Source organism: Lampris incognitus, chromosome 4 (assembly GCF_029633865.1).
Source record: "Lampris incognitus isolate fLamInc1 chromosome 4, fLamInc1.hap2, whole genome shotgun sequence".
Taxonomy (NCBI): domain Eukaryota; kingdom Metazoa; phylum Chordata; class Actinopteri; order Lampriformes; family Lampridae; genus Lampris; species Lampris incognitus.
The window spans coordinates 57,310,942-57,335,678 of record NC_079214.1 but is presented as its reverse complement, the minus strand read 5'-3'; the positions used below and the strand labels follow the sequence as shown (position 1 = coordinate 57,335,678).

The window sequence follows — 24,737 nt, the reverse complement described above, 5'->3', positions numbered from 1 at the left end:
GGCTCTCTGACCCAGTACAAGGACCTCCTCCTCAATGGATAGATAGATCATGTCAGTTGATGGAATTGATCGGGGCAGGTGCTGCAGCAACTGTCCAATCAATCATTAGGCTGCTGTATGATATGATGGTAAGAAATAAAAAAAAGTACGACATGATGGCATCTCCAAAACGCAAGTACTCCTCTGGCGCTGCCAAAAGAAAAATGAATAAAACTTAAGACAGAGAAGAAGTCGGGATTCAGGTATGTGTCATGGAGTCATTCATTATAAATGAAGGAATTAATACAGATGTTTTTTAGCAATTCACAAGTGAATATTAACCAATTCTGTTCAGAAGCAATTAAGCTGCTGCTGACAGATGGCGAACCTTAAGCTAACTTACATGGCTACCAGCATGCATGAGGTCAGTCAGAGCAGCTAGCTTAATGAATAATAATACAATAATAATGGATTATATTTATAATATACTGCTTTATTTGGACACCCAAAGCACTTTCCATTGAAGAGGGGAAACTAACCTCAACTACCACCAATGTGTAGTAACAGTCACATAGAAAAAAGCTTTACAGCTCTAGGGAAACCACAAATTGCCATTTTTTTAAAAGAGGGATGTTTCCACCATTTTGTTTTTTTAAACATGCTTTTAAAAACATTTTTTTTGTATTGAAGAGCCGGGTTTGTAAACAGTCTATCATATCCCTTGATAATGCTGTGTGCTACGAGTGACATGCAAACAGCCAATCATTTAACAGGTGTGTTGTTCGGTTGCACCACTGACATGTGACACAACAACAGAAACAGCGTGGAGTGAGAAAATAAGTGCAGACAATGAGGAAATTGTTGAGAAAGGACGGGTCAGGTCGACAGTATGGCAATTTTTGGTTTTTAAAAGTCTCACCGATATCAGAACACCGCGGTGTTTAAATTCAAAGTAAGGTGGTTAAATTTCAAATAAAGTGGCTGAATTCAACCCTTTTTCTCCTGGTCTTTATTACAATAGGTCATCAAAAATTATCAATAATTAACGATATCGACTGAAATGAAACATTTTATCGTGATACATTTTTTCAGCTATATCGCCCAGCCCTAGATTCATATATATGTGAACTTACGTAGACAACTGGGGGGTGAGGCGGCGTTGCTCCAGCTGCCATCCTCCAGACACACTGACGTTGTTGTAACATCAGGTTCCAGGTGGTAGCCATGGTTACATTGGTAGGTCACCTGGCTACCAACAGTGTATTGGTACCCATGGAAGCTTCCATTGCCCGGTGACTGGGGAATTCCACATGAGACAGCTGCCAATAAGAGAGGGGCAGGTGTTAAAACGAACAGTTCCCTTCAAGGGTTAGTTAGATTGTGCAAGTGAAAAACCTCCTCACATGTAAACTCATAATCATTTCTCAACAAGGAAGTGTTAAGTTAGGGGAATTACTTAGCGCATGTACTCTTTTAACAACTCCCATTTTTCCCTCTCAGAAAACTAACACATTCACATCAAGGAATTACCGTCTATAACAACTATTGGTCACTGAACAGCCCCACTTACACTGAAAGATTCTCACCGACACAAATACATACAGTGCTGTGATTTGCCCCTTGCCTGATTTCCTCTATTTTTGCACATTTGTCACACTTAATTGTTTCAGAGAGAGAGCCCAAGTATATACAAAATATAGTTTTAAATTACATTTTTATTTATTCAAGGAAACATGTTATCCAACATCAACTGACCCTGTGTGAATCAACCAATGAGCCAAATTTAACTTATCAATAGATTCAATTAGAGTACTCAGGCATGACTACTGCCAGCCCCGTTGAATCTAAGTATGACTTATATATAGAACTTTATCATCAATGTGAAGTGGACTACAAGGTCTCAACAAACAGCGCACTATGCCGCCATCAAAAGAAATTCCAGAAGAGATGAAAAAGTGTTGAGATATCAGTCTGAAAAGGGTTACCAAGTAATTTCTACAGGGAACCACAGTGAGAGCCATTGTCTCCAAATGGAGAAACAGAGGTGAGTCTTCTCAGGAGTGGCCAGCCTACCAAAATTCCTCCAAGGGCAAAGCGACGACTTCTCCAGGAAATCACAAAAAACCCAGGACAACATCTAAAGAACTGCAATTCATGATTCGACATTAAGAAGGAGACTGGGCAAAAATGGAATTCATTGGAGAGTTACAAGGCGCAAACCACTGCTAACTGCTGCCAGCAGTTTCTGGCTTCTGTCTTCGTGAAATCGATAACTGCTGTTTATTCTCTTACCATCTCTTCTCAATATTCTGCCCTAACCTCTTCATTTGTCTACTGATTTTGCTATTTTCTGTGCTTAGTTCACTTATCGCTAGATTCTCTAGTTTTCCTTCTCAAACAACTCTAATGTTTAGTAGTTCCTGTTTTTTTCTTTTTCTTCTTTTAACTAGTTTTGAGCTTAGCAGTCAATCTTCATTCCAACCCTCACCTATAGTCATGAGCTTTGGGTAGTGACCGAAAGGGTGAGATCGTGGATACAAACGGCTGAAATGAGTTCCCTCCGTAGGGTGTCTCGGTATCTCTAAGGCTGAGGCCTTAGAAATACGGTGAGGAGCTCAGACGTCTGGAGGGAGCTCGGAGTAGAGCTGCTGCTCCTTCGCATCAAAAGGAGCCAGTTGAGGTGGTTCGGGCATCTGATTAAGATGCCTCCTGGGTGTCTTCCTTTGGAGGTTTTCCGGGCACGTCCAACTGGGAAGAGACCCCGCGGTAGACCCAGAACTTGCTGTAGGGACTACATGCCCAATCTGGCCTGGGAACACCTTGGGATCTCCCAGGAGGAGCTGGAGGGCGTTGCTGGGGAAAGGGATATGTGGAGTGCTCTACGTGGCTTGCTGCCACTGCGACCCGACCCTGGAGAAGCGGCTGATGATGAGATGAGATGAGATGATGAGCTTAGCAGTTAGCTCTATTGCATTTGCAGTCAAAGCAGTCTTATTAAAACGATGGTATGTGGTGACTTTTCCGCAGTTACAGATAGGTTGTCTCTACTAGAGAGACATGTCCGTGAGTTAGAGCAGCTTCTTTTGGCTAGGATTACGTCAGACATGACGGGCACTCTGCTGTCTGGCCCGGGACTAAGGCTTGTGTTGTTAGCTCTAGCTCAGCCTTGTCAGCAGATGCAGCGGAGTTTGTCTCGGTTTACTGGCATGGGAAGGCACGCAAGAGCCAGCCACTGATCATGTGGCCTAGTCTGCAGTCACCTCTCCTGACTGCAAACCAGTTTTCGCCACTCATCAGCCCTGTTGGTAGTCCCACCGGCCAGTGTGTCATCTCCCACTTTTGTCGACAGATTAAAGCGACACACTCTAGTGATAGGAGACTCCATTACCTGCATTATCAGATTAGCTTCGCCAGCCTTGGTTCACTGTTTACCCGGGGCCAGAGTCTCCGACATAGAGGATAATCTTAGGTTGCTGGCATCACGGAGAGAGAATTTCTCAGGGAATTTCTCATAATGTAGACCAAGGATGGGCAACTCTGATGATAGAGAGGACCACAAAAGTGTTACCCTCACTACCAGAGGGCCAAATTGTGACGGTGCATTTCCACCAGTGGGATACTGTAACCCTATCACTCAATTAACCAATTACAGCTACTAATTTGATGAAAATAATAAAATATATACCGGTAATCCAAATTTATTATACCAACATTTTTATGTAATGAGCTTTACACAGAAACCAAACGTCCACATTCCTGAGTGATATACCATTATTTCAGTGCAATGGGGCATCAAAAATCATCATTCAATAATGGTGCAAAAGTTAACATTCACAGTAAGTGCAACAACTAATATTCAATTTGTAGTGCATTTCTACTCTGCCCTCCCATTCCATGACATATTTGTAATAAATATGCATTTAGCTCAAAATTGTAAAATGGTAAATGGACTGCATTTTATATAACATTTTTCTAGTCTACCGACCACTCAAAGCATTTTTTTTTTACAATGTATGCCTCACATTCACCCATTCACACATATTTAAACACTGTTGAAGCCATTGAAATTCACCCACAGCGATGTTATGTTATCATCTCCAAAAGCTTTAGCCATCTCTACTGCAAATAGCTTCACTGTTTCGTCATCTGACAAGGGCTTCTTTGCTTTAGCAAGCTCAAGGGAAACAGCATAATACGCCTTGAGAGAGGACTCCTGTGTAGATGTGGCTTTGGTAACAAGGCTCTGCTGTCGGTGTATTTTTCCTTTGAGGTCAGCGATGATAGCAACTCTGGCACCTCCGGTGTATATGCCATATTTGTCTTTGTGCGTAGTATTCTAGTGGCGACTCAAGTTGAACTCCTTCATGGCTGATTTTGTTTCCAGGCACACTGAACACATAGGTTTGCCTTTGAATTCCGTAAAAAAGATATTCTGTTTCCCATCTTGCCTGGAAGACATGGTTCTCTAGCTCCCATCCATCCATCCATTGTCTAAACCGCTTTCTTTTATTGCCATTCGTGTCTCTCCTTGTTGCGTGTCATTGTGGGAGAGGCCTGCCAAGACCATGTGCAAGCAGTTGCTTGGCTACAGGCCTCTTGTGTTTCGAGGGAGCGCCCTCTATCAGTGGACAGTTTAATTACAATTGGGATCCAGTTCAAATGTGGTCAAATGGGCCGCTTCCAACGCCTATGAAACCAACAATTTATTGATATTTGGAAATTGACCTGCAGGCCGCCAGTTGCCCATGTCTGGTGTAGATTATCAGACTGACAGCTTGGTCTATAACACTGAGACCATCTCCCTACCCTCATATTGCTCCCAAACAATCCTCTCCTAAATGTGTGAATCATATCCATCCATTATCCAAACCGCTTAACCTGCTCTCAGGGTCGGGGGGATGCAGCAGCCTATCCCAGCAGTCATTGGGTGGCAGGCGGGAAGACACCCTGGACAGGTCACCAGGCCATCACAGCCCCCCCCCCCCAACACACACCTAGGTACAATTTAGTACGGCCAATTTAGACCTACATGTCTTTGGACTGTGGGAGGAAACTGGAGCACCCGGAGCAATCCCATGCAGACATGGGGAGAACATGCAAAGTCTACGCAGAGGATGACCCGGGACGACCCTCAACATTGGAATACCCTGGGGTTCGAACCCAGGACCTTCTTGCTGTGAGGCAACCGCGCTAACCACTGCACCTCTCGCAGTGTGAATTGCAATGATCTGATAATCATTCCCACCACTGGTGGTGGTGAAATGTGCAAGAAACTACCTAATAAACTACAGAACCAACCATCTAATGTTATCAAAAGTGTGACCACATATTGTCCAAAGTCTATGTCTTGAAAATTGTCAACTAATAATACATGGTGTCTAATTCCAATTAATATGTAATCTATTGGTAGCTCTAAAGTTCTGCCTACTACTGATCACTTCAACAAGACTTACTTGGTTTCATGAATATCAGATCACTGTCTACCAAAGCCTTACTAATAAATGATCTGATTCTTGAACATAGTTTTGATATGATTGGGTTATCTGAAACATGGCTGAAACAAAATGTTTTCCTTCCCTTAAATGAAGCTTCCCCACATGACTATATTTATGCCAATGTACCTCAGGCAAATAAACAAGGTGGGGATGTCGCCTTAATATATGTCTATTTTCAATTTAACTTCTAAACTTGCAACTAAATTCCAATCTTTTGAAGCTCTTATTCTAAGTCCATCTCCCTCAGTTATGAACAGATTCTGCTCAGTGCAGATTGTGGTACTCTATCGACCTCCTGGCCCTTACTCACTATTTCTTGAAGAATTTTGAGAATTTATCTCAGGTCTTGTTACTTATTCTGATGATATTCTAATTACGTGTGATTTCAATATTCATCTGATTAAGGCTGCTGATCCTCTAAGTAAAGCCTTTCTGGCACTTGATGATACTTTTGGGTTCACTCAGCTTGTTGAAGAGTTAACTCGTTGATTTGGTTTTATCTAAAGAGATAGATGTTTCTGATCTGAATGCCTTGCCAACCACATCTGCTGTGTCAGATCATTTTCTCATTAAATTTGACCTGTCCTGTTAATGTTGGCAGAGATGTAATTGCCACTCGATACATTGGTCTATCCACTGTAGTTGCACTTGGCCAGCAGCTGCCTGAAGTCTTGGCTCCTTTCACTGTAGAGATGGACTCTGTTGAAAATTTCACTAGTGACTTAAATGTGGACCTCTCGTCTCCTCGATTCAGTTGCACCTCTCACTACCACAGCTAGGGAACGAAAGAGGCCTACACCCTGGTTTAAAAATGAAACCTGCTCTTACGTGGGCCTGCAGGAGACTGAAAAATAAATGACAAAAATCAAAACTGGAAGTTTTTTACCTATCTTGGCATGAATGTTAACTGAAATACAAGCATGCTGCGAAAGGAGCATATCTCACTTGCTTAATCAATATCAATAAAAAGAATCCCAGAATTCTTGTTGACACTGTAACTAAATTTACTAAGAAGCAGCCGTCTATTAGCTGCTCACCATTCATAGCCCATGAGTTTCTAGACAATTTCTGCAATAAGGTTGATGAGATCATAAACTAAATTAGTTCAATTCCAGCTACGCCTGCAGATCCTGTTTTAAAAAAATTGTACCTATACAATGAGTCACTGACAGTGCCTGTTATTACAGCTTTTGAGACTATCTCTTCCATGACTATCTAGCTCTACTTTGGCTAAGCTCATGCCAGCATCTAAACCAACTATCTGCCTACTTGACCAGGAAATTTTTTTAAAGACCTCTGGCCTTTCCTGGGATCTATAATGCTAGACGTTGTTAATTTATCACTTACTACTGGCACTGTTCCCAGAAGTTTTAAGACAGCTGTGATCAAACCTCTACTTAAGAAACGGCAGCTTGATCCAGGGTCTCTTAATAACTATCGACCAGTCTCTAATCTTCCATTCTTTTCTGAAGTAATAGAGAGTTGTGCATCAACAACTTTCAACCTATATAGAAGAAAACCATCGATATGAACCTTTTCAATTGACTTTCAGGGCCTGTCACTCCACGTAAACTGCTCTGACCAAAGTGGTGAATGATCTTCTACTAGCTATGGACTCTGATTCCACCTGCGCCTCTACTACTGGACCTCAGTGGAGCCTTTGACACCACTGATCACTGTATATTATTAGAAATAAGGAATTGTAATTTTGGTGTCTCTGGCTTAGCTCTCTCTTGGCTTAAGTCCTACTTATCTGGAAGAACACATTGTCTGCTATAATAATATTACATTGAAATTCTCAAACAAATATGGCATACCTCAGGGCTCGGTTCTTGGCCCTCTACTTTTCTCTTGTTATATTTCAGCTCTTGGTCAAATGATACAGTCATGGAATACATCTCAATTACTATGCGGATGATATGCCTATAAGAGCTGATGATAGTACTCAAATGACTAATTTAGAGAGAGGTCTGCTTGGCAGCTATGAAAAATTTGATGTCTCTAAACCCGCTTTTAAATTTGGATAAAACTGAGATGCTGATCATTGGCCCTGCTAGACACAGACACTGATTTGATCAAGTAATAATAACAATTGATAACGCTGATTTCACAAAGTGTAGCAGCCAAAAATCTTGGTGTTACATCTGATCCCAGCCTTTCCTTAGATAAGCACGCTAAATAAATCACCAAGATTGCCTGTATTTGGGGAGGGGTCCCAGGATCCTTAACAAACTGTCCCCCCCCACAGTTATGCCCCCTACCCTCTAACCCCCCCCCCCCCCATCAGTGCTGGTCACTCGTTGACAGACACCAGCTGTCAACATTGAACTTAAATGGCACTTTCTTGGACTGTGTTGCATTTGAATGGACTATGTTGTTAACTGTACACTTTTGTTTTGTTCTCTCTGTTTTTATATGTTTTTAGTGGTACAGTTTTTAAGGAATTTTTAGTTTTCTATTTTTATCTTTTCTGTTGCATTGCTGTGGGCTGGGAGAAACGACATTTTTGTTTTTTTATGTACGCAGGTACATAATGAAATGACTTGAATCTTTTCCACTTATGTAAGATAGCTAAACTCTGGTCTTTCCCATCTATGGCTGACACAGAGACTCTAAATACATGCATTTGTTTCATCCAGACTTGATTACTGTAATGTTCTGTTTTCACGTGTAACACATGCTTGTACTAAAAAGTCTTCAGATGGTTCAAAATGCTGCAGCCAGAATCCTAACTAAAACTGGAACATCTGACCATATTACACCAATTCTTGCCTCCCTTCATTGGCTTCCTATCCATGTTAGATCAGACTTCAAGGTGCTTCTGCTGACTTATAAAATCCTAAATGGGCTTGCCCCATCATACCTGTCCGATCTCCTTAAACCGTACATTCCATCTCGAGCTCTTCACTCTCAAAATACAGGGCTCCTGTGTGTACCCAAAGTTAAAAAGAAGTCAGCTGGTGGCAGGGCCTTTTCCTTACGGGCCCTGTTTTTATGGAATCGCCTGCCTGCTGCCATCAGACAATCAGAGTCTGTTAAGTCCTTTAAATCCAAACTTAAAACTCATCTTTTTGCCTTAACCTACAATTGGTTGCCTTTAAACTGAGTATTTCACAACCTGTACTGCATTGCAGATTGGTTTCTGTCTCAATGAATTTACCAAGCACTGTTCTAATAGAGTATTGATTATTGACTATTGCAAAATGTTCCCCTCTCTCACTCTGAATGATGTCTTCTCCTTTCGCTTCTGTGTATGTGAATGGTGTGACGTCAATCTCCCTTGTGTGGGCGTGTAGTCTGTTCTCCTCCCAGGTCTCCATGGTGATGGTGGTCGCTACCTGGACACTGCTTGGCATCCCCCCATCACTTTTTTTATAGATATATATCTTATAAATCCATATAATTTTGTTATATCCTTCTCTCACACTGATGTGTGACTAATTTTTTTTCTTGTATCTTCTCCCACATATGTGAATGGTGTGATGTGAGTCTCTTTTGTGTGCATGTGTAGTCTGTCCTGTCGGGTCTACATAGTGATGGTGGTCACGTGGCTCAGGTCCTAGGCTGTTACGGTGGCATCTGGACACTGTTTGGCATCGCCCTCATCATATTCTTCATATATCTTGTAAATCCATTATAATTCTGTTATCCTCTTTCAATGTTGTGTTCTGTAAATTGTGTACACACAACATCCACTGCACATCTGTCCATCTTGGGAGAGAGATCATGCCTCTGTTGCTCTCCCTGGGGTTTCTTCCTATTTTTTCTCCTGTTGTACTGCTGTAAAGCCCACTGGGGCAAATTTGTAATTTGTGTTAATGGGCTATACAAACAGAACTGAATTGACTTAACAAAGAGAAACATTAGTGCTCATCTCACGGTTGCAAAAAAAGCACATTGATGACCTTCAAGCCTTTTGGGATAACATTCTGTTGACAGACGAGTCAAAAATTGAATTTTTTGCCAGAAAAGGGTTCCGTTATATCTGTCATAAAGCAAACACAGCATTTCACAACAAGAACATCATACCAACAGTCAAACATGGTGGTGGTAGTGTGATGGTATGGGGATGCTTTGCTGCCTCAGGGCCTGGGAGACTTGCCAACATTGAAGGAACCATGAATTCTGCTCTCCAACAGAAAATTCTCAAGGAGAATGTCTGGTCATTGCTTCATGAGCTGAAGCTGAAATGTAACTGGGTTATACAGCAGGGGAATGATCCAAAACACAAGAGTAAGTCTACCGCAGAATGGCTCATAAGAAACAAAATTAAGGTGTTGGATTGGTCTAGCCAAAGTCCTGACTTGAACCCCATCATAATATTGTGGCAGGACCTTGAATGAGCAGTTAATGCTAAAAACCCTCCACTGTCACTGATTTACAGCAATTCTGCAAAGAAGAGAAGGCAAAAATTCCTCCACAGCGATGTGAAAGACTGATATCCAATTATAGGGAGCGTTTGGTTTCAGCTGTTTCTAATAAAGGTGGCACAGCCAGTTATTAAGTTCACATGGGGCAATTTTTCACGTGGGTGATATGGGTGTTAGATAACCTTTTTCTTTCAATAAATGATCATTTAAAAACTGTATTTTGGGTTTACTCGGGTTCTCATTGTTTCATTTTTATGACGATCTGAAACCATTCAGTGTGACAAATATGCAAAAATAGAGGAACTCAAGAAAGGGGCAAATACTTTCATGGCACTGAACATTACAAATCCACAAGAAAACAATAAGATCTGTTCTAATTGAAACAAGAAGATGCAGAAAGGGTCTATGTGTACATTTACCTTGACATAAAGGGGGAGGTATATCCCAGTGGTATAGGCCATTGGGGTGGAGCCTGCAGGTGGCATTGCTCGGGCCTACCAGGCGATAACCACGGTTACAATAGAAGTGTACCCTGCTTCCTGGGCGGAGCTTCGTCCGATTGACCACGCCTCCATTCAGTGGGAGATTAGTGATACTACAGTAGGCAGCTGCAGAAAGTGGAAAATCAAGAAAACAAGCCTTAGTAATTATCTTTAAATAACATTCTACAGTATTATTACTTAATAGTGTTTACATATTTATTGTATATATTTGTGTTGGGAAGTTGGGTATGTTAACACAGCTAAAATGCTGTACCTTAACAAATACCACCAACTTTGCTGTGTGGCAGTAAAGTTGGTTGAATCTTGACAGGTACTAGTTTTTTAGATCTTTTATGAAAGTATTTTTGAAATTTATTTTCAATATAAGCAACTGATGATTAGCTTGTTTTGTGTCAACAAGGAGAAGTGGCAGGGAAAACATCAACAGCCAACAATGTTATCACATTTAGGTCCTGTTTAGCACCACTGGTAGAACTTGGATTTGGCATTACTGGGGTTGGGGGTTCCACTGCCTGTGTAACTGACCACCCCACCTTTAAAAAAATTAGACTTTTGGACTTTTAGACTCTTTTTAAAGACTGTGGCAATTAAGGTTTTCCTTCCTGGGGGTAAAATATAAACAAAACATTTAGATTAAGTCGGTGCAGAGCAGACTGAGATCTGCCAATACCCGCCTAACTCCACCTGGTCTTAATTCCTCTTCTTCCTAGTTTACCTTCCTACTCCTTTCGGGACACAGCCACATCCCCATTTTACTGTCAAGACTGAAAGCTCATCCTTTCTCTTTATTGCTCTTCTCCCTAAAATGGCTGGATTATAGTGACAGGAAAATTGCCAAAGCACTTTAGCGCTGACCCATGTACATCCTATTTTTGGTTGCTTGCAGTTTTTTTTTATCTAAATGTATTCCACTGCAGAAGTTGTAAGTCACTCTGGAAATATTAGCATTGGCTAAATGCTTAATATAGAAGAGCAAGGTAGGTCACATTTGGTACAATATAAAATCAGCAGAATGCCTGGTGTACTAGCAGCCTGGCTTTAATAGTGTGTTAATAATAATACCAAGGTTAAGGGTTTGATCCAACTGGGATCACCTATACTGTTAGTTATAGGTGGTTTAGTATACTGTTTTTAGTGTTATAAGACTAGAAATGCTGTCATTCTTTCACAGTGATCATACTTAATATACCTCCATCTTGCTGTAGGTGACATAAAGAAGAGGGGCTGAGCTACAATGGGGCTGGATGTGAAAGCAAAATACGAGATAACCATGTTAGCATGGCAATGAAGAGAAGTTCGGTGAGTCCACCAGAAAACTGTTTTTTTGTTGTTGTGGATTTCCCCCCCTTTTTCTTCCCAATTGTATCTGGCCAATTACCCCCCCCCCCCGCTTCCGAGCTGTCCCGGCTGCTGCTACACCCCCTCTGCAAATCTGGGGAGGGCTGCAGACTACCACATGCCTCCTCTGATACACGTGGAGTCAGTTGCCAGCCGCTTCTTTTCACCCGACAGTGAGGAGTTTCGCCAGGGGGACGTAGCGTGTGGGAGAATCATGCTATACCCCCCAGAACAGGTGCCCAGACCAACCAGAGGAGACGCTAGTGCAGCAACCAGGACACATACCCACATCCGGCTTCCCACCCGCAGACACGGCCAATTGTCTCTGTAGGCACGCCCGATCAAGGTAACACAGGGATTCGAACCGGCGATCCCCCTGTTGGTAGGCGATGGAATAGACCGCCACGCTATCCACATACCACTAGCTGTATTTTTTAATGTTTTCTATGTGAAGGTTGCTCTTTGAGCGCTTTCAACCAAATGTGAATACAAAACATTCGGTGGAATATTAATAGATATTGAAATAGCTTATTGGCCAAGCCTATAATCTTGACAAAAGTCTCCAGCAGGTATTCATCATACATCATGACCTCCTAAATAAAAAGTTCTGGAATTTGTACAGGAAGATTGGATGTTTACAGGAACTTGCCAACTATAGATAATAACAGTGAAATACTTTACAGTTCTTACACACATAATATTTACTGACAGTGATAAATATAAGCTACTGAGTTCAGCATTTAAGTCAGAGAGAGAGAGAGCGAGAGACAGAGAGAGAATGCATTTAAGGGCTAATACGTATATAAAGTGACATCTTGGGAGCCATTTGAAAGGAACAAGAAGGGACTACTGGGCCACAGCAAGGCTGTCTTTGCCTTTGGAAAGGTCACTGGATAAATACAAGCATTACAATTAAGGACAGTGGCACCAAGGACATTTCACAGCAGAGAATGACATGAAAACCCAACCATGAGTGTTCAAATCCACACATTCGGCATGTGCGAGAGGGAGATTGACAGACAAACAGGTAAACACAAAGAAACCCACAGACACAAACACAATCATAAATGGCAAGGTACCATAAAAAAACACATTCATATTAAAACCAACTGAAAATTCTACTTGATTTTTAACCCAGAGAGGAATGCACTTCAAATATTATCATCAAATATAATCATCATACACCATAATAGGTACAAAAAAGAGGAAACTAAACTCTCAACATAAAAACTAAAATATTTTTATATCATCTATAGTATACTATAGCTGCTGTAGTTGTATTTCCCTACCATAGATAAAAGGATGCGGAAATTGGGGGTACTGAGGGCGCTACAGTAACCCCTTCTCTTATTACCGAATTGCAACAACTGATAAGTTTATATTTTATACATAATTATAAACATTTTATCTTATTTTTGTTTTATTCATTTTCATAACATGCTTAGTCCATAGCGTTTGTCTGTCATATACACTTTTTTGTGGATTTCCCCCCCAATTTTTCCCCTAACTGTACCCAGCCAATTACCCCACTCTTTCGAGCTGCCCCGGTCGCTGCTCCACCCCCTCTGCTGATCCGGGGAGGGCTGCAGACTACCACATGCCTCCTCCCATACATGTGGAGCCGCCAGCTGCTTTTCACCTGACAGTGAGGAGTTTCACCAGGGGGACGTAGTGCGTGGGAGGGTCACACTATTTCCCCCAGTTCCCCCTCCCCCCTGAACAGGCGCCCCGACCGACCAGAAGAGGTGCTGATGCAGCAACCAGGACACATACCCACATCCGGCTTCCCACCCGCAGACACGGTCAACTGTGTCTGTAGGGACACCCGACCAAGCAGGAGGTAACATGGGGATTCGAACCGACGATCCCCATGTTGGTAGACAACGGAATAGACCGCTATGCTACCCGGACGCCCAAAAGCCCAGCTTGTGTTTCAATATTACTACTTCTCTTGGTAGGTGTTCACTGTGCAAAGATACTTTTGTTTCTCACTTCACATGGCCTTCTACTGTACCATTTAAAACTAGGAAAATAGATTTCATATGGCCTTCTACGGTACCATTTAAAACTAGGAAAATAGATTTCATATGGCCTTCTACTGTACCATTTAAAACTAGGAAAATAGATTTCATATGGCCTTCTACTGTACCATTTAAAACTAGGAAAATAGATTTCATATGGCCTTCTACAGTACCATTTAAAACTAGGAAAGTATATTTCATATGGCCTTCTACTGTACCATTTAAAACTAGGAATATAGATTTCATATGGCCTTCTACTGTACCATTTAAAACTAGGAAAGTAAATTTCATATGGCCTTCTACTGTACCATTTAAAACTAGGAAAACAGATTTCTCTTGTGCCAAGGATGACTTGTGTGGGTTTCATTAGGGTTCAGCTTGTTAACCAGTGGTAAAAATATAAGCTGTACTGCATTATCAATAATATCAGCTATACTTTACTCATGCTTTTGTCAATACATATTCTGTAAAGGATGAACATTATGGTTGATGTTCGTTAGGTAGAAACAAATTATTCAACATATTCAGTTAAAAGGAAAAACAAATAAACATGAAATTCATTCAACATTTACAATGACATAATTTATGTGCATTCCGCTGAAAGTTTCAACACCTCAAACTTAATAGGGTTTCCAGCGTCCTTGCAAGGATGTGAACAAAGAGAGCAACCAACACTGTTCACAGTGAGTCAATAGAGTAAAACGTTTTGAGTCATGTCTTTCACAGGCTCTGGCAAGGATTTCCTTGACTGGCCCAGTAAAATTAGCAAGATTGTATTTTCTAAGACTGTGGATGATGGCTTTCCTTGATAATAATAATATATAATATAACAAGATGTATAAGTGCTTTGGGTGTCTAGAAAAGCACTATATAAAATTATTATTATTGTTATTATTTTTAAGCGAAGTCAAGTTAATGACTTAGATGCTGCAACACTGAAAACCTGGCCTGGATTCATGATATATACATATGTGTTTTTTTCCGGCAATAAACCCTGCCAAAAAGAAAATAACACCTTTATTGGGGGGGGGGGGGGGGGTCAGAGAGCATGGCTCTGGGAGTATATTTTCCAAAAAGGCTGTTCAAATAAATTTTCATGACCAAACAACTTCGATACATATCAAATACACCAAAATTGAAACTACTGTAGCAAATGTAATGCCTCATGCGATGCCTTTTGTTGCAATATAATTAGCTGCACTGCTGTACCTCCATGTACTTAGATACACCTGAGTTAGAGTTTAAATTGATGGTGGTGGTGGTGGATCACAAACAGACATAAAAGAGGTACACTACCACCTATTATCTGAGTGTATAGTGTATAGGCTTCACACACTCACACTATTGATTGGCCACAATGAGCAGCATGGAGCCATCAGTCTTTCCAAGTGGGGTAATGGCAATTGTAACATTTTGTTTTTTCATAAAGACGGGTTGAAAATCAGAAGAAAAAAAAAACAGTAACAATAATAATATTTCCATGACATTTAACAACTAGTTATGTTTGATTCAGTATTTTTGAGGTACTTTTCTTTTGCAGTTCTGGTTGCTAAATGATTCACATCCCCCTTCCACTCCCAAATCAATGCCCTTGCCCGTGCTTCATATTTTGAATCTTCTTTTGACAGAGTTGACATCATTGGACAAATACAGAGTGAAAGGGATGGATGTACAGATGTGTACCTGTATATCGTATTTTGAATCCTCTCTTGTTGGTTGCATGATCCGTGGACCAGCGCAGATACAACTGGTTGGTTTTTGATGTGAAGTTTAGCTGAGATGAATGGTTACCGCTCAGTGCGACCAATAAGGGGCTCTGTCCCGCAGAACCTACACAACCAGAATAAGAGACAGGATACTGAGTAGCAAGAATTGTGGGGTGTTTGTAGCTGTGATGATATGGAGTGGCAGGCCTTGAATAAAAAAAAAAATTAAAAAAAAAACTTTCTCCAAATGTGCAAAAACTTTTACAATATTCATACATTACAATATTCTTCTTTTTTTTGAGGGGGGGGTTTCCCTCTCCTTTTTTCCCCAATTGTAACCGGCCAATTACCCCCACTCTTCCGAGTTGCCCCCGTTGCTGCTCCTCTGCTGATCCGGGGAGGGCTGCAGACTACCACGTCTCCTCCGATACACGTGGAGTCGCCAGCCGCATCTTTTCACCTGACAGTGAGGAGTTTTGCCAGGAAAATGCAGCACATGGGAGGGTCACACTATTCCCCCCGGTTCCCCCTCCTCCCGAACAGGCGCCCCGACTGACGAGAGGAGGCGTTACTGCAGCGACCAGGACACACACCCTCATCTGGCTTCCCACCCGCAGACACCGCCAATTGTGTCTGTAGGACACCCGACCAAGCTGGAGGTAACACGGGGATTCGAACTGGCGAGCCCCGTGTTGGTAGGCAACGGAATAGACCGCCATGCCACCCGGACGCCCCTACACTGAAAATGTTGTACTGACTTGTACATACTGATTTTTGATTCCCTAAATTAGAACTTCTGATTCAACAAAAAGAACCAAGATGCCCACCACTGTTGCACTCAGGGAGATTGTTACTTGAAACCAAGTAATGAACCTGCCCCCACTTGTTATTTTAAATTTTTCCCAATTTACAAGTTTGCTCAACAATTTCCATTTTAAATAATTTACTTAAAACCTGAACAAAAGAATGTATTGTGGGTTTGTGAGAAAGACTGCGAGAGAGACGGTGAGAGACAGTGAGAGAGACAGTGAGAAAGACGGTGAGTGAAACAGTGAGACAGTAAGAGACTGAGAGTGACAGTGAGAGAGACAGTGAGAGTGACAGTGAGAGACACAGTGGGAAAGACAGTGGAAGAGACAGTGAGAGACGGCGAGTGAGAGAGGCAGTGAGAGAGACAGTGATGACAGTGAGAGAGATAGTGAGAGGGACAGCGAGAAAGACAGTGAGAGAAACAGTGGAAGAGATAGTGAGACGGTAAGAGAGAGAAACAGTGGAAGAGATAGTGAGACGGTAAGAGAGAGAGTGAGACAGAGAGAGAGAGAGAGTGAGAGTCACAGTGAGACAGACAGTGAGAGTGACACTGAGAGAGACAGTGAGCGAGACAGTGAGAGTGACAGTGAGAGAGACAGTGGAAGAGACAGTGAGAGAGACAGTGAGAGAGACGGTGAGAGAGACAGTGAGAGTGACAGTGAGAGAGACAGTGGAAGAGACAGAGAGAGACAGTGAGAGAGACGGTGAGAGAGACAGTGGAAGAGACAGTGAGTGACAGTGAGAGAGACAGTGAGAGAGACAGTGAGAGAGACGGTGGAAGAGACAGTGAGAGAGATGGTGAGAGAGACAGTGAGAGTGACTGAGACACAGTGAGAGAGAGTGAGAGTGACAGTGAAAGAGAGAGTGATAGTGACAGTGAGAGAGACAGTGAGACAGTGAGAGTGACAGTGGAAGAGACAGTGAGAGTGACAGTGGAAGAGACGGTGGAAGAGACGGTGAGAGAGACAGTGAACGAGATAGTGAGAGAGACAGTGAGAGTGACAGTGAGAGAGACAGTGAGTGAGACATTGAGAAAGACAGTGGAAGAGACAGTAAGAGAGACAGTGAGCGAGACAGTGAGTCAGTGAGAGACAGAGAGAGACTGAGTGAGACAGTGAGAGAGAAAGTGGAAGAGACAGTAAGAGAGATGGTGAGACAGACAGTGAGAGAGACAGTGAGAGAGACAGTGGAAGAGACAGTAAGAGAGATGGTGAGACAGACAGCGAGAGAGACAGTGAGCGAGACAAGGGAGAGAGACGGAGAGAGAGACAGTGAGAATGACAAGTGACAGAGACAGTGAGACAGTGAGAGAGACAGCGAGACAGTGAGAGAGACAGTGGAAGAGACAGTGAGAGAGACTGTGAGAGAGACAGTGAGACAGACAGTGAGAGTGTGATTACCATCAAAAATCTCCAGTTCGTCAAACTGCTTCTCACTGTGGAACATCTCCACATAGATACTGATTGTGTAACCTGGTAAGCACAAAAAGAAACATGTCACATTTTCATTACATTTCATTACACAGCATCAATATTCAATCAGGACATGTAGACTATACACACAAGTGACCCACCATGCCAAAATATTTTAAAATTGATTTTTTTTTTTTTTGCCACAAGTGAACTCTAAGTATTGATCAGCCAAAACAATCACAGCTGTATTGTGATGCAGGCTGCATTCAAGTGCACCAAAGTCTTCCAAACACTATTTGCATTTCCCCAAATAACTTGTCCAAATCATATTTCTTAACAGTAACATCTAATTGATTACATTCATAATACTTAATAGTTGTGTTGTGGGCCACAATTTCCTCACTCCTATGTCTCCACAAACACGGCACACAGCCACTTCATATACCATGAAGTAACCTTCAAAATGCTCACAAACACAAATATGCACTCACAATCCTTCAAAACAAACATAAAAACGCACATGCCATCTCACACCCATTTACAATCCAACCCCTTGTGCTTACACACATTAACTGTGGCAGTAGTAGATACAATGCACACACACACACACACACACAAATAATCACAGACAAACACAAATGTGTGTCCATACAAAGATACATATTCCATTACACAAACCCTTACACACAGAGAGTAACACACAGACTTAATTACATATCTGCATATCCACCACCCTGCAGGCACATACAGGCACAGACACAGACACACACACAGACACACACACACACACACACTGTGACAAACAGGCACTCCTTACCTGGCAGTATACGCAGTAACCAAGAGCACGTCTGGCTGTTGGGGTAGTTGCTAGGATACCCGGGGCTGAGTATCACCCCTGACGATGAGGACCGCTCCTCATTGGCTGGGCACTGGGCTGGAGAAATGGATCACAACATGGAAGAACACCGACTCACACATGTCTTCTTTAAATTGTCCATCCTCAGCCTCCTGGGAAAAAATCTATTCCACTCCCCACAACACATTTACCCACCAACCCCACTTCTTACTGATCCCATCCAATTCTCTCTCCCCCTCCTCCTCACCTCTTCCCCTACTTCTTATTCCTTCCATCACTCCTCTCTTTCTCTCCGACCTATCCCTGAAAACAGCTGCCTGTGTGAAGGAGTTCAGGAAGTTTGAAGCGTTGTGCTCCTGGTGAAATAACTAGCTACTTAGCTAACTATTTAGCATAACTAAAATTTCAGGATCAACCACAAAAAGAATCAGCAAATTCAAAAATACTTGCTCCCTTATACCCACGTTAGTTTGTAGTATGTATCCTCTGAGAGTACAGTTTAGAAAATTAAGATAAAATCTAGAAGAATTCAATATTTTGAAATACTACTTCACAAGGCAAGCCCTGATTCACAGGCACCAGTGTGGGCATGTATATATCTATATCTATATATATATATCTATATATATATATATATATAGATATATATAAAAAATAAAAAAATAAAAAAAAACTGAAAACGCTATAACGGTTTTCATGACCAGCAGAAAAAAACTTGACGAAAATAGCTTATATTCTCTGACATCTCGGTGACTGGTGTCCTTGCCAAATGAAGTGAGCACTGCCAACCTTTTCTGCCTTTAGAATATTGTCCATTTATCCCGATGGTGAAAAGCGGCAGATACCAGAGCTACAACCTTTCTGTCTGAGGACTCCTTACAAAACATTTCACACAAAAGGAACAAAAGTATATGTTGTCCAGGCGAGCACTCAATATGTGCATTTTGAGAAACCTCCCTTGACCGCGCTGGCTTCCTTTTCTTCTGCTGTACAAGGGAAGGAATGTGCTGTTGTTCATTCCTCACAGTGGCGAGTGCTTAGTACGCCTAGGCAGTAAACGTCGGGGGGTTAAACTTTATCAGAAGAAAATCCAACTACACAACAGATTTTCATTAGTTTCACACAGACATCAGGAACCACCACCACAACTTTGTGTGGTGCCATTTGGCACTACTCACTAAAACTGACTTGCTTTTTAAGTGGGGTTTCTCAGTAGCGAGAACTTCAGATTTCTTTTTTTCTTTTTTGTGAAAATGTTCCCCCTTTTTCTCCCCAATTGTATCTGGCCAATTACCCCACTCTTCCGAGCCATCCTGATCTCTGCTCCACTCCCCTGCAGATCCGGGGAGGGCTGCAGACTACCACATGCCTCCTCCGATACATATGGACTCGCCAGCCGCTACTTTACACCTGACAGTGAGGAGTTTCGCGAGGGGAACGTAGCGCATGGGAGGATCATGCTATTCTTCCCAGTTCTCCCTCCTCCTTGAACAGGCACCCTGACCGACCAGAGGAGGCGTTAGTGCAGCGACCAGGACACATAGCCACATATGGCTTCCCACCTGCAGACAGGGCCGATTGTGTCTGTAGGGGCATGCCCGACCAAGCCGGAGGTAACACGGGGATTCGAACCAGTGTTGGTAGGCAACGGAATAGACCGCCACGCCACTTGGATGCCCAGATTTTTTTTTTCTGCTCATGTCTGTAGTCATATCAGCATATGAATCATTTTACTGCAAACATGACAGATAGCTGCATTATGGTTGAACAGATTTAAGACCAGGTCTTGAATTATAAGGAAAAGTAACAGCGTCTACCAGCAGAGTTCAACCGACTTTCACAATTTTAGCTCACCACATCAACAGACTTATGCAGTCAGACTCCAAAATGCACACTGAAGTGCTTTAAAATGACATCCAAATATCTATTGTATTTTTTCCTTAAATGCAACAAAACTGTCAATAGGGCGAAACCTGGCTGGAAACAAAACTTTCAGATACACTGTCTTGGTACACTCCCCTGGTTAAATCACAGCAAGTTGACTCAGTTCATCTGGACACGACGTTTACTGAGAGAGAAACGTTTAATCACTCATCTAAGTGACCTCTTCTGTCTCAACTGACTGCAGGTATCCTGCCCTTATAAACAATAGTGGCATGACGACCCAAACCAGCAATCGGTTGTTCGATTCGGTTGGATGAATGGCTGAAAATAGTGAATACAATATATGATATGGAATTGTTAACTCATATGATAAGAACTCAAGAGGAACAATGTCAAGAGAAATGGAAGAAGTGGACGATGTTTGCATGTCAGCGATTAGATAAGTGAATGGTGCGCTGAATATTTCACAGAAATGTTTGGATCTCATGGAGATGGTGCAATCCAGACCATTATATGTTGTTTTTTTTTGCTTTGTTTTCTTTGGTATGTCTTTGTATAATGGGGAAAAAAAGTATAAAACAAAAAGTGTCCACATGAACTGATTAAACTTTCTGTGATTTTCTTACCTGGATTATTGAGCATGCATAAAGACACTCTCCAGGCTATATGTATCCGCTCAGCAGTTATCTTCTTTTGCCCCAATGGAGCCACTTTGTTCCATAACCGTTGTCCCTATGCCCAGTGTTCGCCTCCCCCCTTGTTACACCTGCCCTACAACAATGCCCTATCTTGATCATGGTATCTCCCCTGCCAGGTAAGTATAACAATGCCCTATCTTAACATTAATTGTGCCTGCTCCCCTCCTTTCAGGATCCATTTCGATCCTGCTGACACAGTATTACCTCTTGTCGACATCATGCTGTACCTCACCACTGCACACATTGACTTCTTTGATAGGCTAGATAGGGTACAAAACCACATTACAAACACCACAATGGCTATCAAAGAAGGCTGAATCAGTTCATCTGGATACAATGTTTATTGACAGATGTTTCATCACTCAACTAAGTATCATCTTAAGTCCAAACTGAACTTCTTGGCCTTTGAAGCTCTTATTAATGGTCACACCCATATTTGCATATGAAACTAGTCATTGGTTTTGGTCGTTATGCAACTGTATTGTTTCTAAGGGGTGGGGATACCTGCAGTCAGTTTAGACCGAATATGTCACTTAGTTGTGTGATGAAACGTATCTGTCAATAAACACTATATCCAGATGGACCGATTCCACCTTTTTTGATTTTCTTACCTGGATTATTGAGCGTGCATAAAGACAACACAATGGATATCCTGCCATGTCTAACATGTTCTGCAGCCTCTCTAACGTCTTACGGGAACTCATCTACTGTCAGGGGAAACAGTAGCTGAGGCAAAGGAGAATGCAAGCACCCCGACTTAAACTTGCATCCTTTATTATGGTTTTAATGTTTCTTAGATGCCCTAATGATCACTGCCATTGATATGCTGAGAGCTTAAGGGAAAACTGACTATACCCAATTGATACCTTTTCCCAGAGACTGCCATCTTGTTGTTAATTCTGTTGTAGTGCATAAAATTATGAAAAAAAGTCCTTACAAATAAGTTATTTGATTTGACATCAATTGCATTTGTTTGTTTTTTTTTAAATAAATTTATTTCTGATTTCTCCCAATTTAGTGGCCAATTGATCCCTATTTTAGTTCAAACACCCACCCTCATACTGCATGCGTTCACCAACTGCGTCTCTCCGGCCGGCAGTCTCGAAGGAGACACCTTGCCACTTTCATGACAAGGCGAATCCAGGCCGAACCACTGCTTTTTCCGACACACCCAGCGACGCATTCATGTGACGAACCCAAGCCGACTCCGCCCCCTCCCGAAGACAGTGTTGCCAATTATTGCTGCTTCATCGAGTCCGACCATAGTCGGCTCTGACGAGACCAGGGTGCGAACCCCGGTCCCCAGTGGGCAACAGCATCAACACAAAGCCAATGCTTAGACTGCTACACCACCGCGGACCCCATCAATTGCATTTGTAAGGTCCTAGAGCAGAACATGAAAATCACTTACCTTAGACTTTATTCACTAAATTTGCTTTCAAATCATGCTTGTGTGCTCTTGGCACCTTCAAAGCTTAGTGTTCTTACTTTTTGCACTGTGGAGTCAATTAAACTAATCTTTTCTTGGTAACCTGACAGACTCTATCCAACCACACAAAAGAAAAATTTCCCCTCTACACTAAGTAAGAAAATAGGCCAAAACTAACTATGTCCATAGAACCTTTGTCCTTGATAATGAAAACCCCTTCTTCACTATGATCTAGGAATAACCTGTCTTCCATGCTAATGTCATTATCTTAATAACCCTGGTGCAACTTTAAAAAGCTGATGAGGCACTTCATTAAGCCCTAAGGTTGATGAAGCCATTACATTCCATAGCACTGTTTGCGCTTCCTTCTACCTGGTGGGGTAGAAGACTTTAATTAACTCAGCAGGATTTTCTAAAAGCCGTACATAGGGAGCAGAGAAATTCATTATCAAGGTGTGGGTTGTTTTATATTTTTATTTATTTATTTCCGGATTTTTCCCTTTTTCTCCCCAATTGTATACGGTCAATTACCCCACTCTTCTGAGCCATCCCAGTCACTGCTCCACCCCCTCTGCCGATCCGGGGAGGGCTGCAGACTACCACACGCCTCCTCCGATATATGTGGAGTTGCCAGCCGCTTCTTTTCACCTGACAGTGAGGTGTTTCGCCAGGGGGATGTAGCACGTGGGAGGATCACGCTATTCCCCCCAGTTCCCCCTCCCCCCCTGAACAGGCGCTCTGACCAACCAGAGGAGGCGCTAGTGCAGCGACCAGGACACATACCCACATCCGGCTTCCCACCCGCAGACACCGCCAATTGTGTCTGTAGGGACACCTGACCAAACCAGAGGTAACATGGGGATTCGAACCAGCAATCCCTGTGTTGGTAGGCAACCGAACAGACCGGTATGCTACTCGGGTGCCCAAGGTTTGGGTTGTTTATTTCATACATCAGAGCTACAGGTGGATTACGGTCATGTTTCTGGTCTGTCCCAATATGCCAAGTTCTTTAACTTGCAAAATTAGCACCTTAAAACTTAAGGTAACCATGTAATCAGTTAGCCTTAGCAAAGCAACATTTCTTGAAGCAACATTCATGGCGCTGTTTGAATTTTTCTGATCTACTGCTTGATTTTCAGACTGATTGTGTGGAAAAACATAATGAACTTTTCTTTAGTTTAAGTGTTAAGAATGATTGGTAAAACCCTCCCAAGAACCTAGTGAGAGTGAAACATCAATACACGCTACACGGAGAATTGTAAACTGAATTGACAAGGAAACTGGGTGTAGTATGTTTGAATGCTGCCTTACCTTGGCAGGTTGGGGGCGGGGTTTCAAAAAGCAAATGAGAGTTGAGCTTACAGGTAAGCTCCGCCTTTCCCACCAATGTGTAACCAGGGAAACATCGATAGACCACAACATCACCTAGGTAAAGAAAATATTAACATCGCTGTAAAGATTGTCATGTAATAATGAGCACTTAAACACAATGCCATTTTGATGAAATTCCTGAAAAAAGGGAGCAATTCATCATGTTCATTTCTTTGTCTTTTAATACAAGATAAATAGCTGTTCCAAAAATATTTTCCCTACTGCTTGGTTGAGTTAACCTCAGAGACGGAGACTTGTCAGTGAAGTGAGGTTTCAAACTTGCTTTTAAATTTGGCTGTGATGAGAGTCCATAAGTCAGACTATTCCCTACATTTTGCCCCTCCACTGGCATAGTAAGTGGAATCATGTAGTTGTGAACTGAATGTGGTCCTGATGCTGGTGTGGTGTAATTTAGCTATATTCTTATAATACCTTACATATACAAAATAATTTAAAATGTACAAAAGCCGCAATCTGTAAAATTTCTCCAGTAATAAACTATCATTTTATCCATCTGGACCATGGAGTCAGGTTGCAAAATACTGACTGTCATTTTTACCATGGCCGTAAAAACACTCTCCACTCTCCATATACCACTGTTGAATTTTTTTTAGCCGGGTAGAACATAGACTGATGCAGCAGTAAACATTTGTATGTTTTGGAAATAACTGGAGCAGGAAAAAACGAGATGCCAATGGTGGCTTCTGTCAGACAGATGATCAATATAGCAATAGAACAATGTTCTGATGTAGTTTGATGACGTTTAGACTGCTTGTGTTAAAGTTGGTTCGAGGATCGCATTTTTACAAGGGTGCGGACTAATCACTGGTAGCTTGCGGCACACAACCTGTACCAGCTGCTACAT

General features: G+C 42.1%; 1 protein-coding gene across 1 annotated transcript in view; it reads right to left on the bottom strand.

Annotated features, from left to right (window-relative positions):
* Window positions 1–24,737, bottom strand: part of LOC130112084 (CUB and sushi domain-containing protein 1-like) — a 729,421-nt gene that overhangs the window by 71,653 nt on the left and 633,031 nt on the right. The window contains exons 48-53 of the mRNA XM_056279382.1: window positions 23,813–23,926; window positions 18,452–18,568; window positions 17,623–17,694; window positions 15,390–15,536; window positions 10,264–10,452; window positions 1,113–1,298 (exon numbers count right to left, since the gene is read on the bottom strand). Of these exons, the coding sequence (XP_056135357.1) occupies window positions 1,113–1,298; window positions 10,264–10,452; window positions 15,390–15,536; window positions 17,623–17,694; window positions 18,452–18,568; window positions 23,813–23,926 (825 nt within the window). The remainder of the gene's footprint in view (window positions 1–1,112; window positions 1,299–10,263; window positions 10,453–15,389; window positions 15,537–17,622; window positions 17,695–18,451; window positions 18,569–23,812; window positions 23,927–24,737) is intronic.